The following is a 19,454-nucleotide window of genomic DNA, read 5'->3' on the forward strand; positions in this document are numbered from 1 at the left end:
TGTGTCACTGTTAAACCTGATAAATATTGATAAATCTAATTTTTACATAAAATAGGTTGTATTGCTTCTGTTGTTTCCTAAAGTTTATTCTTCCTTTGGTGTCAAGGATTTTCAACACAAAGTATAATGTTTTACCTTAAAGTCAATAATAAATTACATTTTTTGAAGAAAAAAAAACTATCATTAGAAAATATGTAAAGTATCTAACATGGTAAATTGTGGTTTGGGTAGATAAAACCTCAATGACATCATGGAAAGAAAGACTGATAATATATTAACAATGTGCATGTATACCAGGCTGGACTGAACACAGATCTAAAGGTGATATTTCTATATTCTGAATGTTATCCAAAAGTAGAAAAGGCGAGGGGACAGTGTTGTTAATATACTGTTCACAAATACTTTAACAGAAATGTGCAAGTAGGCAGTTCACCTTGCTATTAAAGCCATCACGAATGCAGCTGATTGCACTAAACTTTAAGAAAATGTAGGAGGTATGACAAGTGTAAATGTATATCTGTAACGTACCTAAGATCCTGAACTAGGAAGCAGACACCCTACCTCACTTAATTCTCCTGTACCTCCGTGTCCCTCTTCTAAGGTAAAGAACCTCAAAAATGAAAGAATTTATTGTAAAGTCCTGAATACTTTCATAAGCTACAAAACCCTATACAAATGTAAGATGTTCTTACTGACATAAGTGGAGAGTGAAGTATTTGAAAGCATTAGGAAGCACTTTAGTAGCTAAATTAATTGCAATATTAACCTAATCTCCAAAGAGTTCAACAAATAATACTTGATTAATCTGGCACACAGCAATACTTCAGACTTGTCACTGGTGTGGATGCGGTGCCTGCTAGACTTGTAAGGAATTACCTTTGCGGGAAAAGGAAATTTGGAGGGCTCAGCTGTACTAGGCGTGTGTATTGCTGTCAAAGGAGGAGGCCATGAATGGGTCATTTCCTGGAAAAGAGATTTGGAACGGGAAGAAAAAGTAAATTATAAATAGAACATTTACTGCTATTTAAGTTAACTTTTTAAACTGAATGTAGAGTGGAGTGATGGTAAATGAAAAGTGAAATCTTAAAAGTTATTTCATTTACTTTTTAAAAAAGCTCCTACTTGGTGGGCTATGTTCAAAAGCTGAAGCTCTCCAACAAACAAAACTGAAAAGAAATCAGTTCGAAGAAGAAAAACAAGAGCATAGAACAGGAATGGTCTTAACACTCTGAACAGCATGAAGCATAAAAACGGTAGTAGGTATTACCAGAGCTTGTGTAACTATGAAAACTCAGTCCTGTCTCAATGCTTTCTTTCTCTCTCAGCTTCTTTATTGCATTTCCTGGAATTATTTAAGTTCAAAGGAAGAAGAACTTTCCTGTTTGACTTAAGCAAACAAGTAATTCAGGTCACTTGTTCCACTTGGGAGAGTTTTAATGGATTTGACCCTTCCCTGATACACATTATTAGTACGTAAGAACTTTTGCAGAGAAGGCCTTAAAAAGTGACCGTCCCTTTTCAGTAACAGAAGTTTCATTTCTATTCACTGTTTTCATGGAAGCAAGATTTCTATATCTTCCAAATTAATATATTTATCTTGACATGAGTTCTTTTTTCTAAGCACATTCACTTGCTGGAAAACAAAATGTCATATTAAAGGTGTCTAATCGCAAATATGCACACACACTTTGTTGAAGATCTAAAATGGCACTGGAGATTAACACCAGCCCCTTCCTTTTACAGCTGAGAAAAATGAGGTCTAAAATGACAGGATCAGGTCCCCCAGGAAGCCAATGGCTGAGAGCACAGGGAATGGCCCCTTTGCGTTGGAGTCTGAGAGAAAGAAGTCCATCCCCACGTGTGTCAGACCTGCCAGGCAAACTGGCTTAAGATTGACAAGCAACCCTCCACCAGCACACTGGGGACCCCAGATCACGCTATGTTACCTCACCTGTACAACACACTGTTGTTGTTTTTTTTTAACATCTTTATTGGAGTATAATTGCTTTACAATGGTGTGTTAGTTTCTGCGTTGTAACAAAGTCAATCAGCTATACATATACATATATCCCCATATCTCTTCCCTCTTGCGTCTCCCTCCCACCCTCCCTATCCCACCCCTCGAGGTAGTCACAAAGCACCGAGCTGATCTCCCTGTGCTATGCAGCTGCTTCCCACTAGCTATCTATTTTACATTACACACTGTGCTTTTTTCCAAGTGCTGACCAACCTCTCCATCACCACAGAAATGCCATCTGATCCTTGCAACAACTGGAGATGGAGCTGGGCAAGCATCCCCATTCCCCACCTCTGCACACATCTTCCCCGCCCTTCCCCACAGCCGCCCTCCGGGTTGCTAGAACCTCAGAACAGACAGAAATGACCTGGCACAGTGACAAGCAAAGTAACCGATGATGGCTCGAGTAATTTTTGTTAAAGGTGATATCATGCCCTTGCTCACTTGACTAACCATCTTTTGTTCAGTACAAAAGAGGAATTCTATACTGAAGTAAAATGGAAAGAGTAGCAGCTCTGGAGCCAGAGACCCAGATTGGATCTTAACTCTGACCCTGCTGGTCAGGTCAGCCTGAGGAGTTTGAGCTGTCTGAGCCTTAGTTCTCAGGAAGAGGTGGACGAAGACCACTTATTTTTCAGAGCATAAAGTGCTGGAATACGTGGTAAGAGAAAGCACTTAATAAATTAAAAGCCTAGTTTTAAAAGAATTTTAATACTGCACCAAAGAGTTTCCTGTTGTTTTATTTATTTGACTATACTCTAAGGTATGGGACCATGAGAACGTTACAATGTAAAAACTTGTAATAATTGCAAAGGTGTCTGAAAGTATCATCCTTCTGTCTTCCAAGAATTTCTTTAGAATCCCAATGGTGTCTATGACTTTTAGTCACCAATGATTCCCAGGAAATATCTATTGTACTCTCAATGCCTAAGGCTGCCCCGGCTATTAAATTAGGCAGTTGGAAAGTGCATAAACTCTTTCAGGCCTTAAGTGGTTTGCTGATAGTGTGAAAGAATTTATACACTTCCCTAAATGCTTAGTTTACTAGGGGAAGTTAGGCCTTAGGAGAATTGGGGCCATAAGGAGAGGAGGCTGCCCAGAATTGCGGGGCCCTGAATTCACTCCCTACTTTAACAACGACTTATCACATGAATGGGGGTAAATCACTTAGCACCTGATTCACTCCTGGCCTTCCAGGTGCCACAGCTGCTATCTCCTCCCCACTCTCCACCTTGCTCATTTTGCTCTAGACACTGTCTAGTTATCGCCGTTTTTCTAATACACCAAACTGTTCCCACCTCGAGGCTTCTGAGCTCTTTCCTCTGCCTTTTCCTCCAATCACCTGCCTGCTATATGACTCATAGCGCTTATCAACAACTGACATTTTATTATATATTTATCTTCCCCACTATGGTCTCCACAAGAGCAAGGACTCTTATTCACACGGCATCCCAGTGCCTAGAAAAGTATGTGCATCTTCAGGGATATTTGCTGAATAAATGAACATTCCAGTGACACTGGTACAACGAGTGGTACAAAGCTACCACTCGTTGTACCAGTGTCACTGGAATGTTGCACTGAGATAATGTCTACAAGCACTGCATTAACTGCCCCAAAAGGCTGTCCAGGCTGTAGAAAACCTGAGCCGTTTCCATACACCCACTGAGGACATCATCCCCATCTGGACCCTTGTGCATGACCAATTCCTGGTTGCTGGTAGTGTCTGCCTGCTACCTTCTTACCCTGCCAGTCTGCACAAGTCACAGGCCACCAATGCCCCTTCAGTAAAACGCTGCGACTCTTAACATTTCCACCAGAGAACCAAACACTATCGTCTATAACTGATTTTCTCCTTTAGGGAACTATTTACTGCTTCTATTGCCCATCAGAAAGATCTGTGTTAGGATTCCTGGCAATCTTCATAAATTACTGGTAGGAGATAAGAACAGGAACCACGAGGCAGAGGGAAGTATCTGGATCGACATCAGAGAGTGAGAGCTGGATTTGACCCTAGAGTCATCTACTATCTACCAGCCCAGGGCCTTCATTTTACCCGTGAGGAAACTGAAGTCCAGGGAGTACACGTGACTTAACTGAGGCCCCAAAAGAGGAGAAGAGAAGGGGACAGATTCTAAGTCTGCACAAAGCAGAGACCCAAGCCCCTCTTCAGTCCGGGACATCCTGCGATTTACTCTCTCTCTTTAAGACTTCCAAATGAAAACACTCACCTGTGGCTCACATTAACCATCTACTTTCAAGCATATCCAGGTAAGCAAGAACTCATTAAAGTGATGTTGGCTGAGAGGGGAGGGAGGATGGATGAGTTTATTAAATTAAAAATGCTTGCCTGATGTTCTAATACTACCACCTTACATAAAGGACTCAACAAGTCGTATATTAACATACATCAAAACGTTAACAGAAGCATTTGACACATGCAGGAGACAACTAATCTACATTGTTGCATTTACTTTTGAAATAACCATGGAACAAATCACACACAATTTCAGGGAAAATGCTAAGGCTATTATTTCATAACTAAGTCGTTTGTTACTTTTATGACTCATCTTACCAAAGAATTTCAGAAATACCAGAGGGAGAGGATAAAACAAAAGCTTGATCAAGATATCTTATTATTAATCTTACTTGCTGGTTGGCAAAAATTTCTCATTTTCAGCAATACAAAGTATGTTTCCTTAGAGGTATTTCTTTCTTAGAAAACTCTAACTACAAAAGTAGGATACCGAAGATAGTAAAACAAAAATAATGGAACTGTTTTCCAAACATCTGGCTAGACACCACCTTTGTCAAAAATTGCACAAATGAGAAGGTAACCAATATACTTAATTACTGGTTTCAGCACCACCTCACTTAATACTTTGCAATGAAAACTTAAAGGAAAAAATTGGGTAAGCATATTTTGAGGAAAAAAGTGTGCAGTTGGGATAAAAATTAATAGGTACATGTGTCATATCTCTCCTACTTCCAAAAAAACCAGAAAACAAAAATCAGAAACCTTATAGCAAAAGATAAAGTAAGAGTATCATTAAAAGTGACATGGAAGAAAATTAAGAGCCACAGAGGAGGAATGAGAAATAAACAAACAAAACTCTCAGCCATTACAATTACTGTATTTGAGCATTAAATTTAGCTCTAGATTTCCTGGAAGTTAAAGCCAAAATGGGACACATAACAGTTTATATAATTCTTCTCTGATAAAAAGAAAGCATGCCGGTTCATCAGGAGAATTTATTTATTTTCCTGGAACTGAATTCTAAAAGGAATTTGTCATCCTCGTGCAAGGAAAACTGAACAAATGGATAATGGATTCAATGATGTATTTGTAGAAGCAGCACAAATGTTCCTGGCATGGTCTCAAACAAGAGCAAAAAATAACCCTTTCAAGGTAGGTGTAAAGATGTCCATTTACTTTCTACTATTTTTCTTTTTATCCCTTTAAAAATTCATGGTCTCACTGACGATAAGGCCAAACATATAAAGTGTCACCTATAAAACACCGAGAGGTGAAAACCAAGCACTACTTAACCCCTGGTGCCCCCTGCTGCAGCAACACAGGGCATCTCCTCTCTGGGAGGTGAGCAATTCTCCAGGGTCTCTACAGACAACCAGAAAAGCTTAAGGGAGATGTCGTAAGACTCTGGTCCAAATGCCTCGCAGTTTGTAGACTTCATGTCAATTAAAATCTGTCAGATAGTTCAATAATGCCCTAAGACCCCCTTTGTTATTATTCTGGTTTATTTTGCTTTGGGAGGTATGAGGGGAGAAACTGTTTAAAGGAGTTTAGAACGGCAACTGTTTATTGAAGTCAAAGAAAATGAATATATGTCTGCCTACTTAAGTATTTCTTCAAGCAAGAAATAATAACAATAAGCTCACCTTCAGAATCTCTTCAACACAATGGACTTCACTGGAGTAGGTCTGCTGAACGGGAAAAGCAAGAAAAAGATTAGCACACAAACAAAAAACAACTAGAGTGCTGGTACTAATTAATACAGCAACACTCTTGTAAGTAGAATCACCTCAGGGCCCACCTCTTACGAGCTAAATAGGAGAAACTTCACATTCTGGATGAAATAAAACCAAAGAGATTAACCTGACCTAATCGTGCAGGAAAGGTTTCTGCTGGACACAATGACAGACGAATTACGACCCTTAGGTCAAAAGCTTCTGATGGAAAATATGTATATTAAAGAAAATTAGTACATTAGTAAATCTAGGGGAATAACAGATATAACAAAAGTGGAGGTGGTGTTAGTTTGCTGCTTTATAGCAACATCTGTCCAGTGAGCCAAGTTACGTGAACATGAAGATGGCATTCATTCTGAACATCTTACTGAGCCCACAGGAAGGAGGCCAGCATCCAATCAAGGATAGATTTTATGGTAATATCATGGTAATATTCTAAAATATTAGAAACTTTACCTGCCAAAAATTCATTTTAAATTCTAGCCCTACTTGAAGTCAGCATTTCCATCTTATACACACACACACACGTGCACACATACATGTACACATACACACACACACACACCCACACAAACAAGTACACACAAAATAGTTCTCCAGAGACAGACCCTAGGGAGAGAGGAGATTACCTAGGGTCTTAAAGGAAAGATCACCTTGCTTATCCCCAGCTAAACAAATGACAGCTGCTGTTGCTAGTATCACAACCATAGTTTCTAGAAAATGTCATTTTACAGTCTTTACATTTTTAAGTACAAAGAAAATGGAAAAGTAAAATCTTTTTTTAAAAAAAATCACTTTTCCTTAACTAGAGATATGGAACAAATCCCGTGACTTCACAGTTTTTAATAGAATATCAGCTTTTGCTGTGTGTCAGTTCATGAGCCAAGTGCCCTGGGCAGCTCCTGTACAACACACCCCCCTCCCATTACTGCCCCTGCTGTGAAGAAAGCACTGCTCTTCCCAGTCAGTTGGTCCAATGCTTGCCTCACAGCCAGAGTGTAGATGGAAAAGGGTTCTTTTCAGGGCTCTCGTCTCTAATTTGAGTGTAATTTAATACAGCATTGGTTGTTAATTCCTGATCTAGGGTTTATTAATCCACCATTTCCCTCATTCCAGTTTCTTTAAGGAAAAAGGAGAAGAGCATACAGCATTCACGCTCTCCTGGAATTGAATCTAATGGACACGTCAAAATTCAGATGCAATTTGATCTGCCTCGGTCTGGTTTTAAAACATGTAAATTTCATGGAGATGATTGTATTGAACTGTTTGCAGTTTGCTATTTTTGAGGTAGGGTCTGGAAGTTAGGAGGTACAACCAAAGAACCAAGGGTATCCCCTTCTCTGCTGGCCCTGCTGGCCCTGCCTTTATGCATTATGCATGTCAACAACAGGACCTGCTTACCCAATTTTTGTTTTTCAAGACTATTAAGGAATGCCTAAAAACTGGACCAAATATTACAGCACAAATGTCAGAAACAATGAATGCTGTTTTGACCTGCGGGTAAAATGTAATTATATCCTACAGTTTTAATCTTTCACATGCGTCATTAGGAACAACAATTAGGAGTTGAAAGTTAATCAACAGAACAGAGCATATGACTCCCGACTCTGGTTAAATAGTCCCCTCATCCTATCTGCTGCTGGAATGAGAATGAGAATCCAATTAAAATATCTGGCAGTCATGGGGGATGGGGTTAGGGGAAGGATGGAGTGGGATGCTGGGGGTGGAAGATGTAATAAGCTTTTATATACAGAATGGATAAACAACAAGGTCCTACTGTATAGCACAGAGACCTATATTCAATATCCTATGATAAACCATAAGGGAAAAGAATATTAAAAAAGAATGTATATGTATGTGCAACTGAATCACTTTGCTGTACAGCAGAATTAACACAACATTGTAAAACAGCTATGCTTCAATTAAAAAAACTTTTGAGGGGCTTCCCTGGTGGCGCAGTGGTTAAGAATCCGCCCGCCGGGCTTCCCTGGTGGCGCAGTGGTTGAGAGTCTGCCTGCCAATGCAGGGGACACGGGCTCGAGCCCTGGTCTGGGAAGATCCCACATGCCACGGAGCGACTAAGCCCGTGAGCCACAACTACTGAGCCTGCGCGTCTGGAGCCTGTGCTCCGCAACGGGAAAGGCCGCGACGGTGAGAGGCCCGCGCACCGCGATGAAGAGTGGCCCCCGCTCGCCACAACTGGAGAAAGCCTTCGCACAGAAATGAAGACCCAACACAGCCAAAAATAAATATAAATAAATAAAGTAATTTAAAAAAAAAAAAAGATTAAAAGCCTAAAAATGAACTAAGTTAAAAAAAAAAAAAAAAGAATCCGCCCGCCAATGCAGGGGACATAGGTACAATCCCTGGTCCAGGAGGATCCCACATGCTGCGGAGCAACTGAGCGAGCCACAACTACTGAGGCTGCGTGCCACAACTACTGAAGCCCGCGCGCCTAGAGCCTGTGCTCCGCAATGGGAGAGGCCACCGCAATGAGAAGCCCGTGCACCGCAAAGAAGAGTAGCCCCCGCTCGCTGCAACTAGAGAAAGCCCGCGCACAGCAACGAAGACCCAACGCAGCAAAAAAAAAAAAAAAAAAATTTTTTTGTTTTTTTTTTTGATTAAAAAAAATACAGCAATCAACGAAACAGTGAAGCACAGTTGGAATGAGGGCAAAAAAGATTTGCCCACTGCTTCCAACAGAATGGGGTCAGGAAGCTACAACTTCAGGACATTCAAAGACTTTTTGATCTTCATTACTACTCAAGCCGTCAACCCTTAGCCAAGACGTTTCATGTCACTAAAAGATTCATTTTTTTCCCTAAAATTTTATTAAATGAGATGAACCAGGACTGAAGAAATTTTTTCCACAGATTATTGTTTATTGGTATCAGGGTAAGATAAATATTGCTCAACAGTCACCATTTAACACATTTAAAATTCTAACTAAAGTCTAAGGCTCAAGCATTAATTGGTTAATGTACCGTGAATTTTCTTATCAGGTCCATTATGAAAATGGGGGTATTTCAAAGGGGTGCCAGAATTCCATCCCAAATACATGAGGATACCTCATATGTAAAGATCTCCATGCAGCACTGTTTACAATGGCAAATAACTGGAAATGATCATAAAATAATGTAAATACATGTACTTGCATGGAAAGACGCTCAAGGTATTTTCAACTTTTCCTTTGGAAAGAATTTCATACTTACAGAAAAATAACAAAAACAGTAAAAGAAATTCCTACAAACCCTTCACTCAGATTCCCCAAGTGCTGGCATTCTACCACAGTTTGCTTTCTATTTTTCTCTCCCTGCCCTCCACCCACACATCTACACTGAGCCATTCAAGAGTAAGTTAGACGGAGTTAATGCCCTTTTACCTCTAGATACTTCTGTGTGTACCAAGGTATGCTTTACAGCTTTATTTAAAAGGGGGGGGGGGTGGTTACCAGATCATCTGTATAGTATGAGCCCATTTTATGTTCCATCTACCCAAGATTCATATACCCACTCTTCCCTGACCCAAATTAGAGACTCAAACTAGAGTGCAGTAGGTATCTCAGCAGAGGAAGATCCATAAGGACCGGCTGCCTCGTTTTAAAAAGTACAACTTGGCACCTCCAAGTCTGCCACTGGAAGGAGACTTTCCAAAAAGGGAGGGGCAGTTCAACAAACCATTATGGCTTAATCCCCTTCCTTAAAATCCACTTTCCCCACAGGGTCCCCAGCTGAGTAATGCCACCCCTACTCAGAGAAGCCAGGCTCTCCCTTCAACACTGTGGCCAAGGAGTAAATAATCAGCTTCTCTGAAGCTCAGCCAAGTTAAGGCTGAAGATCTTTAGGTAAGACTTCTTCAAAGAACAAGGGATGATTAAAAAGCAGCAACAACAACAATCTGTGCTAACTGCGTGAATGCAGAAGCTCTAGTTTGCAGGTCCTTCCCTGTCTAGCGCACCTTCAGGGGCAGAGGCACTGACTTTAGACACTCACAACCACAAATCACACTGTTGTCTCCCACCTTCAACATCTAGGTTCCTAGAGGAGACCAGCTTGGCTACCTCACACATACGGTGTCCTGTATATACACGGACCTCCCAGCGGAGCCCTCACTTCCCCATGGGGTATGGCCTTAACACAGGAACCATAATCCTATTCAAAAAAAAAAAAAGTAGCTACTTATTGAACACATATTGTACTTGATACTGCATTAAATTCTCACACATTTCCTCCATTTGATACCATCTATTGTAAAATGCACCATCATTAACTTGGCAGGGGAAAACCTACGGCACTAAACGTACGCCTCAACTGTAGATACATCCCTTATTACAGACACTGAAAAATGAAATAAAAATTTGAGGGAATCCTGCGTAATGCTCCATTTCATTCTCACATCAATCTTTGCGGTATAACCCCCAGTTTTTAAAATGAAGACTGAATTCTAAAGAAATTAAGTTACATGTCCAAGGTCACACAACGCTCTCAAGTGACTGAGCCTGACTTCCGAATGTTGCTACACTACTTTTTCAAAAACCTCAACTTCAGGCAAGAGACAAATAGATTAGTATTTAAGGAGGGGATATGATCCCAGTTGTCGTATGCATGACCAAAACCATTTTCAAAGAGTACTGTTTTCCCTGTGTTTGTGCAAAGAAGTTGCTATTCAGACTTAACTGCCTCTTACTACTGCGGGTACTTCAGACCAGAAAAGGCAGCGATGCTGGCCTCGGTCTGATTTCTCACTCCTCTTGGAATGACACTGTGTGATCCTAAGGAAATGCACTGATACCAAAATAAAATATGTCAGTAAATGTCTTTTAAGCATGACACAGTTTGTTTTAATAACCTAAAAAGAGCTGGACGGAAGAAACAGACCTCACCGTTAAGACCAGGAGGCTCTGGCAATACTGTGTTTTAAGCCTCTCAAGTTTCAACAGAGCAGCACTTTTTCAACAATGCTGTTCTCAAAAAGGCTTAGTTATCACTAACCAGAACTGCAGGGAGCACACAGGCAGAGTGCTGACGAAGGAGGTCAAAAGATCTTGGATTCTAGTTCTGGCTCTGCTGAGGACTGGTTCTTGCAATGCTGGCTCAGATTCAACTTCCCTGGGACTATCTCCTCATGGCAATAAAGGGATAATATTACCAATCCTAACTGCTTCACAGGGTTGGTATGAAGGTCAAATGTGAACCTTTAAAAACTAACAGGAGGGACTTCCCTTGTGGCGCAGTTGTTAAGAATCTGCCTGCCAATTCAGGGGACACAGGTTTGAGCCCTGGTCCGGGAACATTCTCACTGCCAAGGAGCAACTAAGGCCATGCGCCACAACTACTGAGCCCACATGCCACAACTACTGAAGCCCGTGCACCTAGAGCCCGTGCTCCTCCTCAACGAGAAGCCACTGCAGTGAGAGGCCCATGCACCACAATGAAGAGTAGCCCCCACTCACCACAACTAGAGAAACCCTGCGTGCAGCAGTGAAGACCCAACGCAGCCATAAATAAATAAATAAACTTATAAAAACTATCAGGAGGCACTGATATGTGAAATAAATACATGGGGCCAACATTATCAAGGCAGTCTTCACTGGTGTGACAGCTTTTAAAGAAACCCCAAATAGGTTCTCTCTCATTTTATGTTTTAAAAGATTAAACAAATTCTCGTGCTATTTTTCTTCAGATATATGTCAACTTTTGGACTATGGTTCAGTCTATAGTATCTACTTGCTGCTCACCTATCCCAAACTAACTAGATAAGCCACACTCTTCTTGCCCCTGCCTGGAACCCGTTTCCCTCTCCCACTTGTGTCGGGAAAACTCCTACTCAGACTCTGAGTGGCAGATTAAAGACCATCTTCTGGAAAATATTCCTTGATTCCCTCACTCCCAAAACTGTGCCTGTGCTCCCATGGCTGTCAAACCGCCTCATGTCCCACCATCTCTGCTTCTCCTAGATTACTAGTTCCATGACTGCAGGGGCCAGCTCTGCCTTGCTAAATCACCAATTACACGCTGCCTGCCACAGAGAGGCAACCAATCAACGTTTGCTGGTACAGTTTTCAGCCTCCGAACTCAGAATATGAAAACAAATTCCCAATTTTTAGAGCATTAGAGACTTTCTAAATACTGTAGTTTCTTTGAATTATAAGCCAACATCTTAATTAACAAACTACACAGAAATAAACGTACGAGGGACAAAAAGGAAATTGTTTTGCATTGTTTTCTCCTTCAAAACATTAAGATTACTCTTAGAAACTATTTTTCACATATCAGATTGGCAAAACAAAAAAAGAAAGACGGACAATTCTGTGTCTATGAGATAGATGTGGGGAAATAGGCGCTCAAATACCGTGGTTGGTGGGAGGGTAAAACAGCACAATCTCTGAAGATAGCAATTTGGCAAGAGCCACCAAATTCTATTTTCTCATGCTCTGACCCAGCAATTTTACCTCTAGCACCAGCTCCTACATGTACAAAAAGATATATGCACAAAGTTATTCACTTCAGCCTAGTCTCCAAATAGTAAGGTACTGGAAAAAATCTAAATTCCCATCTAGAGGTAATTGGCTAAGAAAACTGTGTTACATGCCCCTTAGGCAGAAATATTACGCAGCCATGACAAAGAATGAGGGCACTCTTCGTGCACTGATTTGGGTAATCTCCAAGCTATACTGTTAAGGGGGAGGGGAAAAAACCAGGTGCAATACATGCCAGGATTTGAAATGAAAAGGTGACGTCAGAAGAGAATATATATGTTGAGTTACTTATTATGCATAAAATACCACTGGGAATAACACAAGAAATCTATAACATTAATTACTTCTAGAAACGAAAACTAAGTGGCTGGAGGGCTAGAGTAATGGGAAGATTTTCACTGTGTATCTTTTAAAATTCTGCATTATGAAGTATATTATGTATTTATAAAGGAAAACACAAAAATTAGATTGAGATTTTAAAAATTAAGGATAAAAATTTTTACTCAAAAGTACAGCCAAAGGTCTCTGCCACATTTGTGTTTACTCTCTATTAGCATTCTTCTATGTAACTTTCCTTCTCCCAAACACATGTCTATATGAATCTGTCCACAGCTTCCTCCTCAGAGCTCTGGGCTTGCCTCATGTAACACTCAGCACACTGAACTGTTCCTAGATTTACAGTCAGTCTTCCTGTGAGGTGCTCCTGGGAAAACCTAGGACTTGGTGTCTGGCCCAGTATTTGCTGGCTAGTTCACTCTTCTATCCCAAACTAGAATGCTACAAAGCCCTTGAAAGAGATGTATTTGGGGTGGGGGTGGGTTCTCTCTCTCTTTTTTTTAATCAGTCATGCTTAAATACTGGGCAGATATATTTGAAATAGACAAAGCCTCATAGGATTGTTGTGAGGAAGAAATAAGACAACTCACGTTAAAGCTAATGCCGCACAAATAAACTTAAGCACTTATCATGAAGATGCAATAATCAGCACTTCCCAGAGACAGATTAGAGGAGGAAACCAAAAGGCCTGCCTGAGCAAGGTTCTGGCATAAAATCAATTTTATTCTGTGAATACAAAGTAAATTACCTAAATAGCTAGGCCTATTCCAAGAACTCGCTCATACTGCTTGGGTATGCCTACTTGGGCTGAAAAAAGGCACAAGGTTCTAACAGTATTACTTCTTCAGAAGTGTCATGCCCTTTGGGCAACTATCTAAACGTCTACTTCCACACCCAGTATTTTAGATAAGAATTTTTTAAATCCCTGGGCAGATTTATGGACACACTTATAGTACAAAAAGAAAAAAAGGAAAGCTATAGATTGTTAATATGGAAGGAAGGATAATGGGTCAGAAAACAGAGACTAAGATACCCTTAACAGTTTTCCTAAAGATGAATAGTATTATAATGCAAACCAATTTTAACTGTCAAACTCTCCCTTCAAAAAATTAAACACCCTGAATCTCTACTCAAATATTTTCAAATAATGGCAGGGTTTGGGGTAGTATTTTTTTTTTTTTAGGTGATAAGCTTCAATATGTAGCAAAGAGTTACGTGTTCCCTGGAAGCCTCTTTTTAATGTCAAACTGGTCTGCCAGGCATGGAGGCTACCACAATTAATGTTATGCTAACTGCAGAAATCTCTATAGTTCTCCAAGTAAATGTTTCAAGGAGAAGAGGAAAGAGATTGATGAAGGACAAAATTATTTTAAATGATGAGGAATCTACAGGTCACCTACAGCTATCGTCCAACAAAAATTTACTGTGGAAAGACCAAGCAATTCTACTCAGGTTGGAGGAACTAGAAAAGGGGCAGCAGTCTGGAAAAATGGGTGTCACAAACACTGGCTGTCCTTTCCTGGAAGTCTTCCTTCACCTTGACTCTGTACCCACCACCTTCAACTCTGAATGGTAACTCATGGTGCTCTAATCTGTCTCCCCCGGAACGGTTTCCTACAGGCAGGGATTGGCTTTATTCATCCCAGTATCTCCCAGGGCCTTAGCATAATTCTGGACTAACACAGATATGCAAGTAATATATGTCAAATGAATGAACCTGATCTTGCCATCTCATGGCATCTCCGACAGAATTCACAAACATGAGCTAGCCAAAAAGTAATTATGGAATATTTTATAGTGAATTCTCCATTTTTTCCTGTATACTGGAAGCAATGTGTGTTTGCTCAAATCCGCAAAACTCTAGGCAACTTCACAGAACAAGGCTGTTTTGTTTTTTAAGATACAGAAATCCTCAACTGAAAAAAAAAAAAAATGAAATTCTATCACCACCATCAACTCAGTGAGATGCTTTTCACCCAAGGAGTAGTTGCCTAAGTGCAATTTGAGGATGTGAGTTTCTCAGAGAGCAGTTTCTGATGTGACAGTAACATCAGATCATGATTGTTGGGGGAGAGGTACATTGGGCATGCTTGGGTGAGGTAAAGGAAGGGTGTATCTCCTTGAGACTGGAGATCAAGAAATATTCCAGGATAAATGCAGAAACAGAATGCTGGAAGCTTGGAAGATGTGCTAGCACCCCAATTCACTTATTAAATGAGAGCTAACACACACAAATGCTTATAAAGTTCACCTTTAGGTAAACTCCTCTATAAGCGAACTATGTTATCTCCCTGCCTTTCACCAGCTAGAGCAAAAACAGGCTAAAAAATGAAAAGAAAAAAAAGACCCTAAATATCATTACTGAAACTTATAAACCCTTACAGGAAGAAGTATTTTGAACTATATGTACTTTAAAGATTAATGTAACTAGAGAGTTTATTGTTCCTTTCCAGTTACTTTGATTTTACCAGTGAAGCAATTTGCTTTAGTGTCATAAAGAATTTATTTTTCTAAAGTATATAAACTTTACAAAAGCTCATAACTTGTATTAACTGAACTACTTAAAATATTATGGAAATTCTGTTTTGATCTCTATTAAAAGAGGGCATCTTTTAATCACGAAACCTAGGATCTAGTTCTTAAGATCTGGTTTAAATAAATAAAAATAGGAGCCATGAGTAGCTGTTCCCCACATATATAATTATAACACTTACTTTATATAAATATACAAATGAATATTAGGGGAGTAATGAAAGTGCTGGTTTCATTTATTGTATTACTATACTTCCTGAGATCACATGAGTATATAAATTTTAATATATCTGTAAGGCTTCTACAGAGTCACGTGAAATAGTTTTTATTTTAAAATATACTATTTAGGGACTTCCCTGGTGGCACAGTGGTTAAGAATCCGCCTGCTAATGCAGCGGACACGGGTTCGAGTCCTGGTCCAGGAAGATCCCACATGCAGCGGAGCAACTGAGCCCGTGCGCCACAACTACTGAGCCTGTACTAAAGAGCCGCGAGCCACTACTACTGAAGCCCGTGTGCCACAACTACTGAAGCCCACGCGCCTAGAGCCCGTGCTCCGCAACAAGAGAAGCCACCCCAGTGAGAAGACCGTGCACTGCAATCAAGAGTAGCCCCTGCTCGCTGCAACTAGAGAAAGCCCGCGCGCAGCAACGAAGACCCAACACAGACAATAAATAAATAAATAAATTTACAGGTGGGGAGAAAACAGAAACACTAAAAAAAAAAAAAAAAAAAAAAATACTATTTATGTTGCTGCATTATACGCAGAAATGTTTTCAGTAAATATCCTTTATGACAATATGTCAAATAGCTTCTTGGTGTAAAAGTGAAAAGGGAACAAAAAAAAAGTGAAAAGGGGTGGGGTGTAACTGAGATAGGTTTAAACAGACTTAAAAACAAAGTACCTGGATGAAAAACAAATGCAGAAAACTTACCACTGTTTGAGAGTAAATATATCTAATCTCAGTTATTCACCAACTTTCTAACTTTTGACTGTGAACTATTACCATTCACAGTGTAATAAGGAATCAGAAATCCCCAGTGTTTTAAGACTTGAAAACACTGTGCCTTTGACGGAAGATCACATGAGACCCCACGAAGCCCATTGTGGGCACAGCAACCATGAATGATTTAGTAAGACTGGCTAAAAAGCACTGCTTTAAAAAAAGAAAAAGACATCACAAAGAACAAGTCTAGACAGTGGTTCCATTCCAGTGATAATAAACTGACAAGTTCTTTCAAATGGTCCAAACTACATGACCTAACTCCCCTTCCGTAACCAATTCTACTCACTAAAACAACTTTTAAGGTTTTTTTTTTTAAGAGGAATTAAATTTGGATTTTTGAGTGGGTACATTGATTTGCAAAGCACAAGCAGTCTTTCAATTAAAATATACCACTGCAGAGAGGGTGTTAAACTGAAGTGTGATGGTGTTTTGTGACCATGCTTACTCCGTTCCCATCCTACTCTGTTCTCTCCCCACCTCACACACACAGACGCACACAAACACACACAACACGCACACACAAGTACTCTCTCACAAATCATATTAAGGGATGGTTCTGAGTCTAAAACAACACTACTAAATTACTTTGTCAACCATGACAGGATTTATAGGTGCATAAACCTGTATTACTGCTCCTTTTTTTTTTTTAATTTTATTTATTTATTTATTTATTTTTGGCTGTGTTAGGTCTTCATTTCTGTGCGAGGGCTTTCTCTAGTTGCGGCGAGCGGGGGCCACTCCTCATCGCGGTGCGCGGGCCTCTCACTATCGCGGCCTCTCTTGTTGCGGAGCACAGGCTCCAGATGCGCAGGCTCAGCAGTTGTGGCTCACGGGCCCAGTTGCTCCGCGGCATGTGGGATCTTCCCAGACCAGGGCTCGAACCCGTGTCCCCTGCATTGGCAGGCAGATTCTCAACCACTGCGCCACCAGGGAAGCCCTACTGCTCCTTTTTGAGTGTATGTGTCTATCAAATTTAAGTGGCAAACAATGTTCGGGAACCATGTCTAATTCTGTGTTTCATGGGGTGCCTGGACATTTTTTTTTTTAATAGCTAGGCATAAGTGAAGACTACAGAGACACCAGGGGGAAGAAAAAAAAAACTTTCCATCGGTTTCTGGATGAGGTTGAAAGAAACTGAAGTCATATGAATAAGATAAGCCATTTAATCCACGCTTTGTCTGAAAGGACATAAAGATTTTTATCCTGGACTTATTCCAGTGGTAATCTCAACAGTTCCTCTGGGCTAGGTGTTGGTTGTCTGTCTCCTGGCATCATGATTTTTAAAAACAAAAAACAGAACTCAGAGGGAAAAAAAGTAAAGAAAATTACTGAAGCAGTAGGCAAGAGGCAATATATACTCTGAGGAAACAATCTGAGCTTCAAACTGCCCTGGGGATTACTGATACTATAATAAACACAGAGGAGAGAAGGCAAATAAAGATGGCCTTGCCCTTTATATCTTAATTCTGAATAAGTAAATTCCTTTTTTGTTTTTTTTTGGTCTTTAATATTGGGTAACAAACAGATTACTTGCCAGGATCTAGAAAAAGGGCCAAAGATCATTCGAGAAAGTGTAATTATTTAATATAACATTATGGTGGTTATAAATCACTTATTTAATATCAAAGAGCACCTAAATTTAAGAGACTATTTTGCTTTTCTATAATTTATTAAAAACCAGATTCTTTACAAAGAAAAAGAAACCTTACTAATGCCACCGAACCGCAAGTAGATTTAATAATCTTTTCTTTTTCCTGCATTATCTTTGTATGTAAGTTTGGTCTGAAAGTATAAACAAATTGCATGAGACTTCTAGGAAAGCTCATCTCATAAAGTGATTTACTGAACTGGCAAAAGTGAAAATATGTTTAATAACAAAGTTTTAAATAAACAGTCACTCAACAAGTGCCAGTATTTTTTAAAAATAAATACAAGGGACAGGCCAGATAAGTACATAAAAGAATTATTCTTGTATTTATTTTAAATAGGTATTTAATCTGTGCCAAGGAGAAAATTTCCTTTGCTTCTAAAATAAATGTGCTCTAATACCTGCTGAATTTAAAAGCATTAAGCATTCGTAGTACATCTACCATAATTCTATCACATCTTACACAGACCACCATTCTAAAAGTTACAGTAGGAAACAATACGTTTATACTCATTTTGAAAACATGTAGCAGTCAGTGACTCTCCGCCCATCTTTCTCCATCTCAATATACTTCTCTCGAAGTCCTTCTGACTCTCTCTCATCCCCTCACACACACACATGCAATGAAGTTTTAAAAGTACTCTTTTGACTTTAATCCGGAGCCCTTAAACCAAGACTCCAACTTTTTGAGTGTTTTAAGGCACAGTATAACTCAACCACATTTGTCCTAACTCCCAATATTCTTGCATTTACTGTCATTCCTATGTTCTCCTTTTCCTTCTACACTTTCTAGAATGCAGAATCTAGGTGCCAGAGAAGAGAGAATACGAAAAATAGGCCATCATTCTGATAGGAACAACAAAAGCAACTCCTCTTGAAAATTGCCTTTAAGGGACAGGAGGACCAATCCAGCAGAGGTAAATTATATCTCAGTTATACATCAATTCAACTGTGGCCCTCCTGACTATTCCACACACCTGGCCCATGCCCTGCCAGGGAAAAGGCTCCTGGAACCTACTTAACTTTTTCCCTGACATTATCATAATCACATTGCTAGTTTGGGGAAAGGGGAGGGGCACGGGCCAATTACAAAAATCCTTTGAACAAGTTCTTTAATTGGTATACAGCCAGCCAAATACTCTGTTAAAATAAGCAGTATTATTAATATCGTCACGATAATGCTGTCTACCAAGTAGCATTAAATGAACCTGAAAAGTTTTAGATTGGCCTCTGAGCAGGTAAGTCTTAATCTGTTTTTCTCTCTCTTTTAGGTAAAACTTCTAAGAAGCATCTCAATGTCAGAAAATCATCTCCTTAGTAAGATTCTCTCAAAAGCTTTTTGTAGGACAAATAAAACAGTTTCTTCTAACTAGAACACGGTCTTTAAAAACAAAAACAAGAACTTGTGAGGAACATAAATCACTGGAAAACTCTCTTGCTTCCTAAGTC

At 39.8% G+C, this 19,454-nt stretch overlaps 1 protein-coding gene across 11 annotated transcripts in view; it reads right to left on the minus strand.

Annotated features, from left to right (window-relative positions):
• AFF1 (ALF transcription elongation factor 1) overlaps positions 1-19,454 on the minus strand; it is a 205,771-nt gene that overhangs the window by 49,404 nt on the left and 136,913 nt on the right. For 7 of the 11 annotated variants that reach the window (XM_082391100.1, XM_082391095.1, XM_082391098.1 and 4 more), the window contains 2 exons: positions 5,915-5,959; positions 877-963 (listed from right to left, as the gene is read on the minus strand). In XM_082391100.1, the coding sequence (XP_082247226.1) occupies positions 877-963; positions 5,915-5,959 (132 nt within the window). The remainder of the gene's footprint in view (positions 1-876; positions 964-5,914; positions 5,960-19,454) is intronic. The other 4 variants (XM_082391093.1, XM_082391101.1, XM_082391096.1 and 1 more) reach the window with 3 other exon arrangements.

Source organism: Balaenoptera borealis, assembly GCF_965194805.1.
Source record: "Balaenoptera borealis genome assembly, chromosome: 4".
Classification (NCBI taxonomy): domain Eukaryota; kingdom Metazoa; phylum Chordata; class Mammalia; order Artiodactyla; family Balaenopteridae; genus Balaenoptera; species Balaenoptera borealis.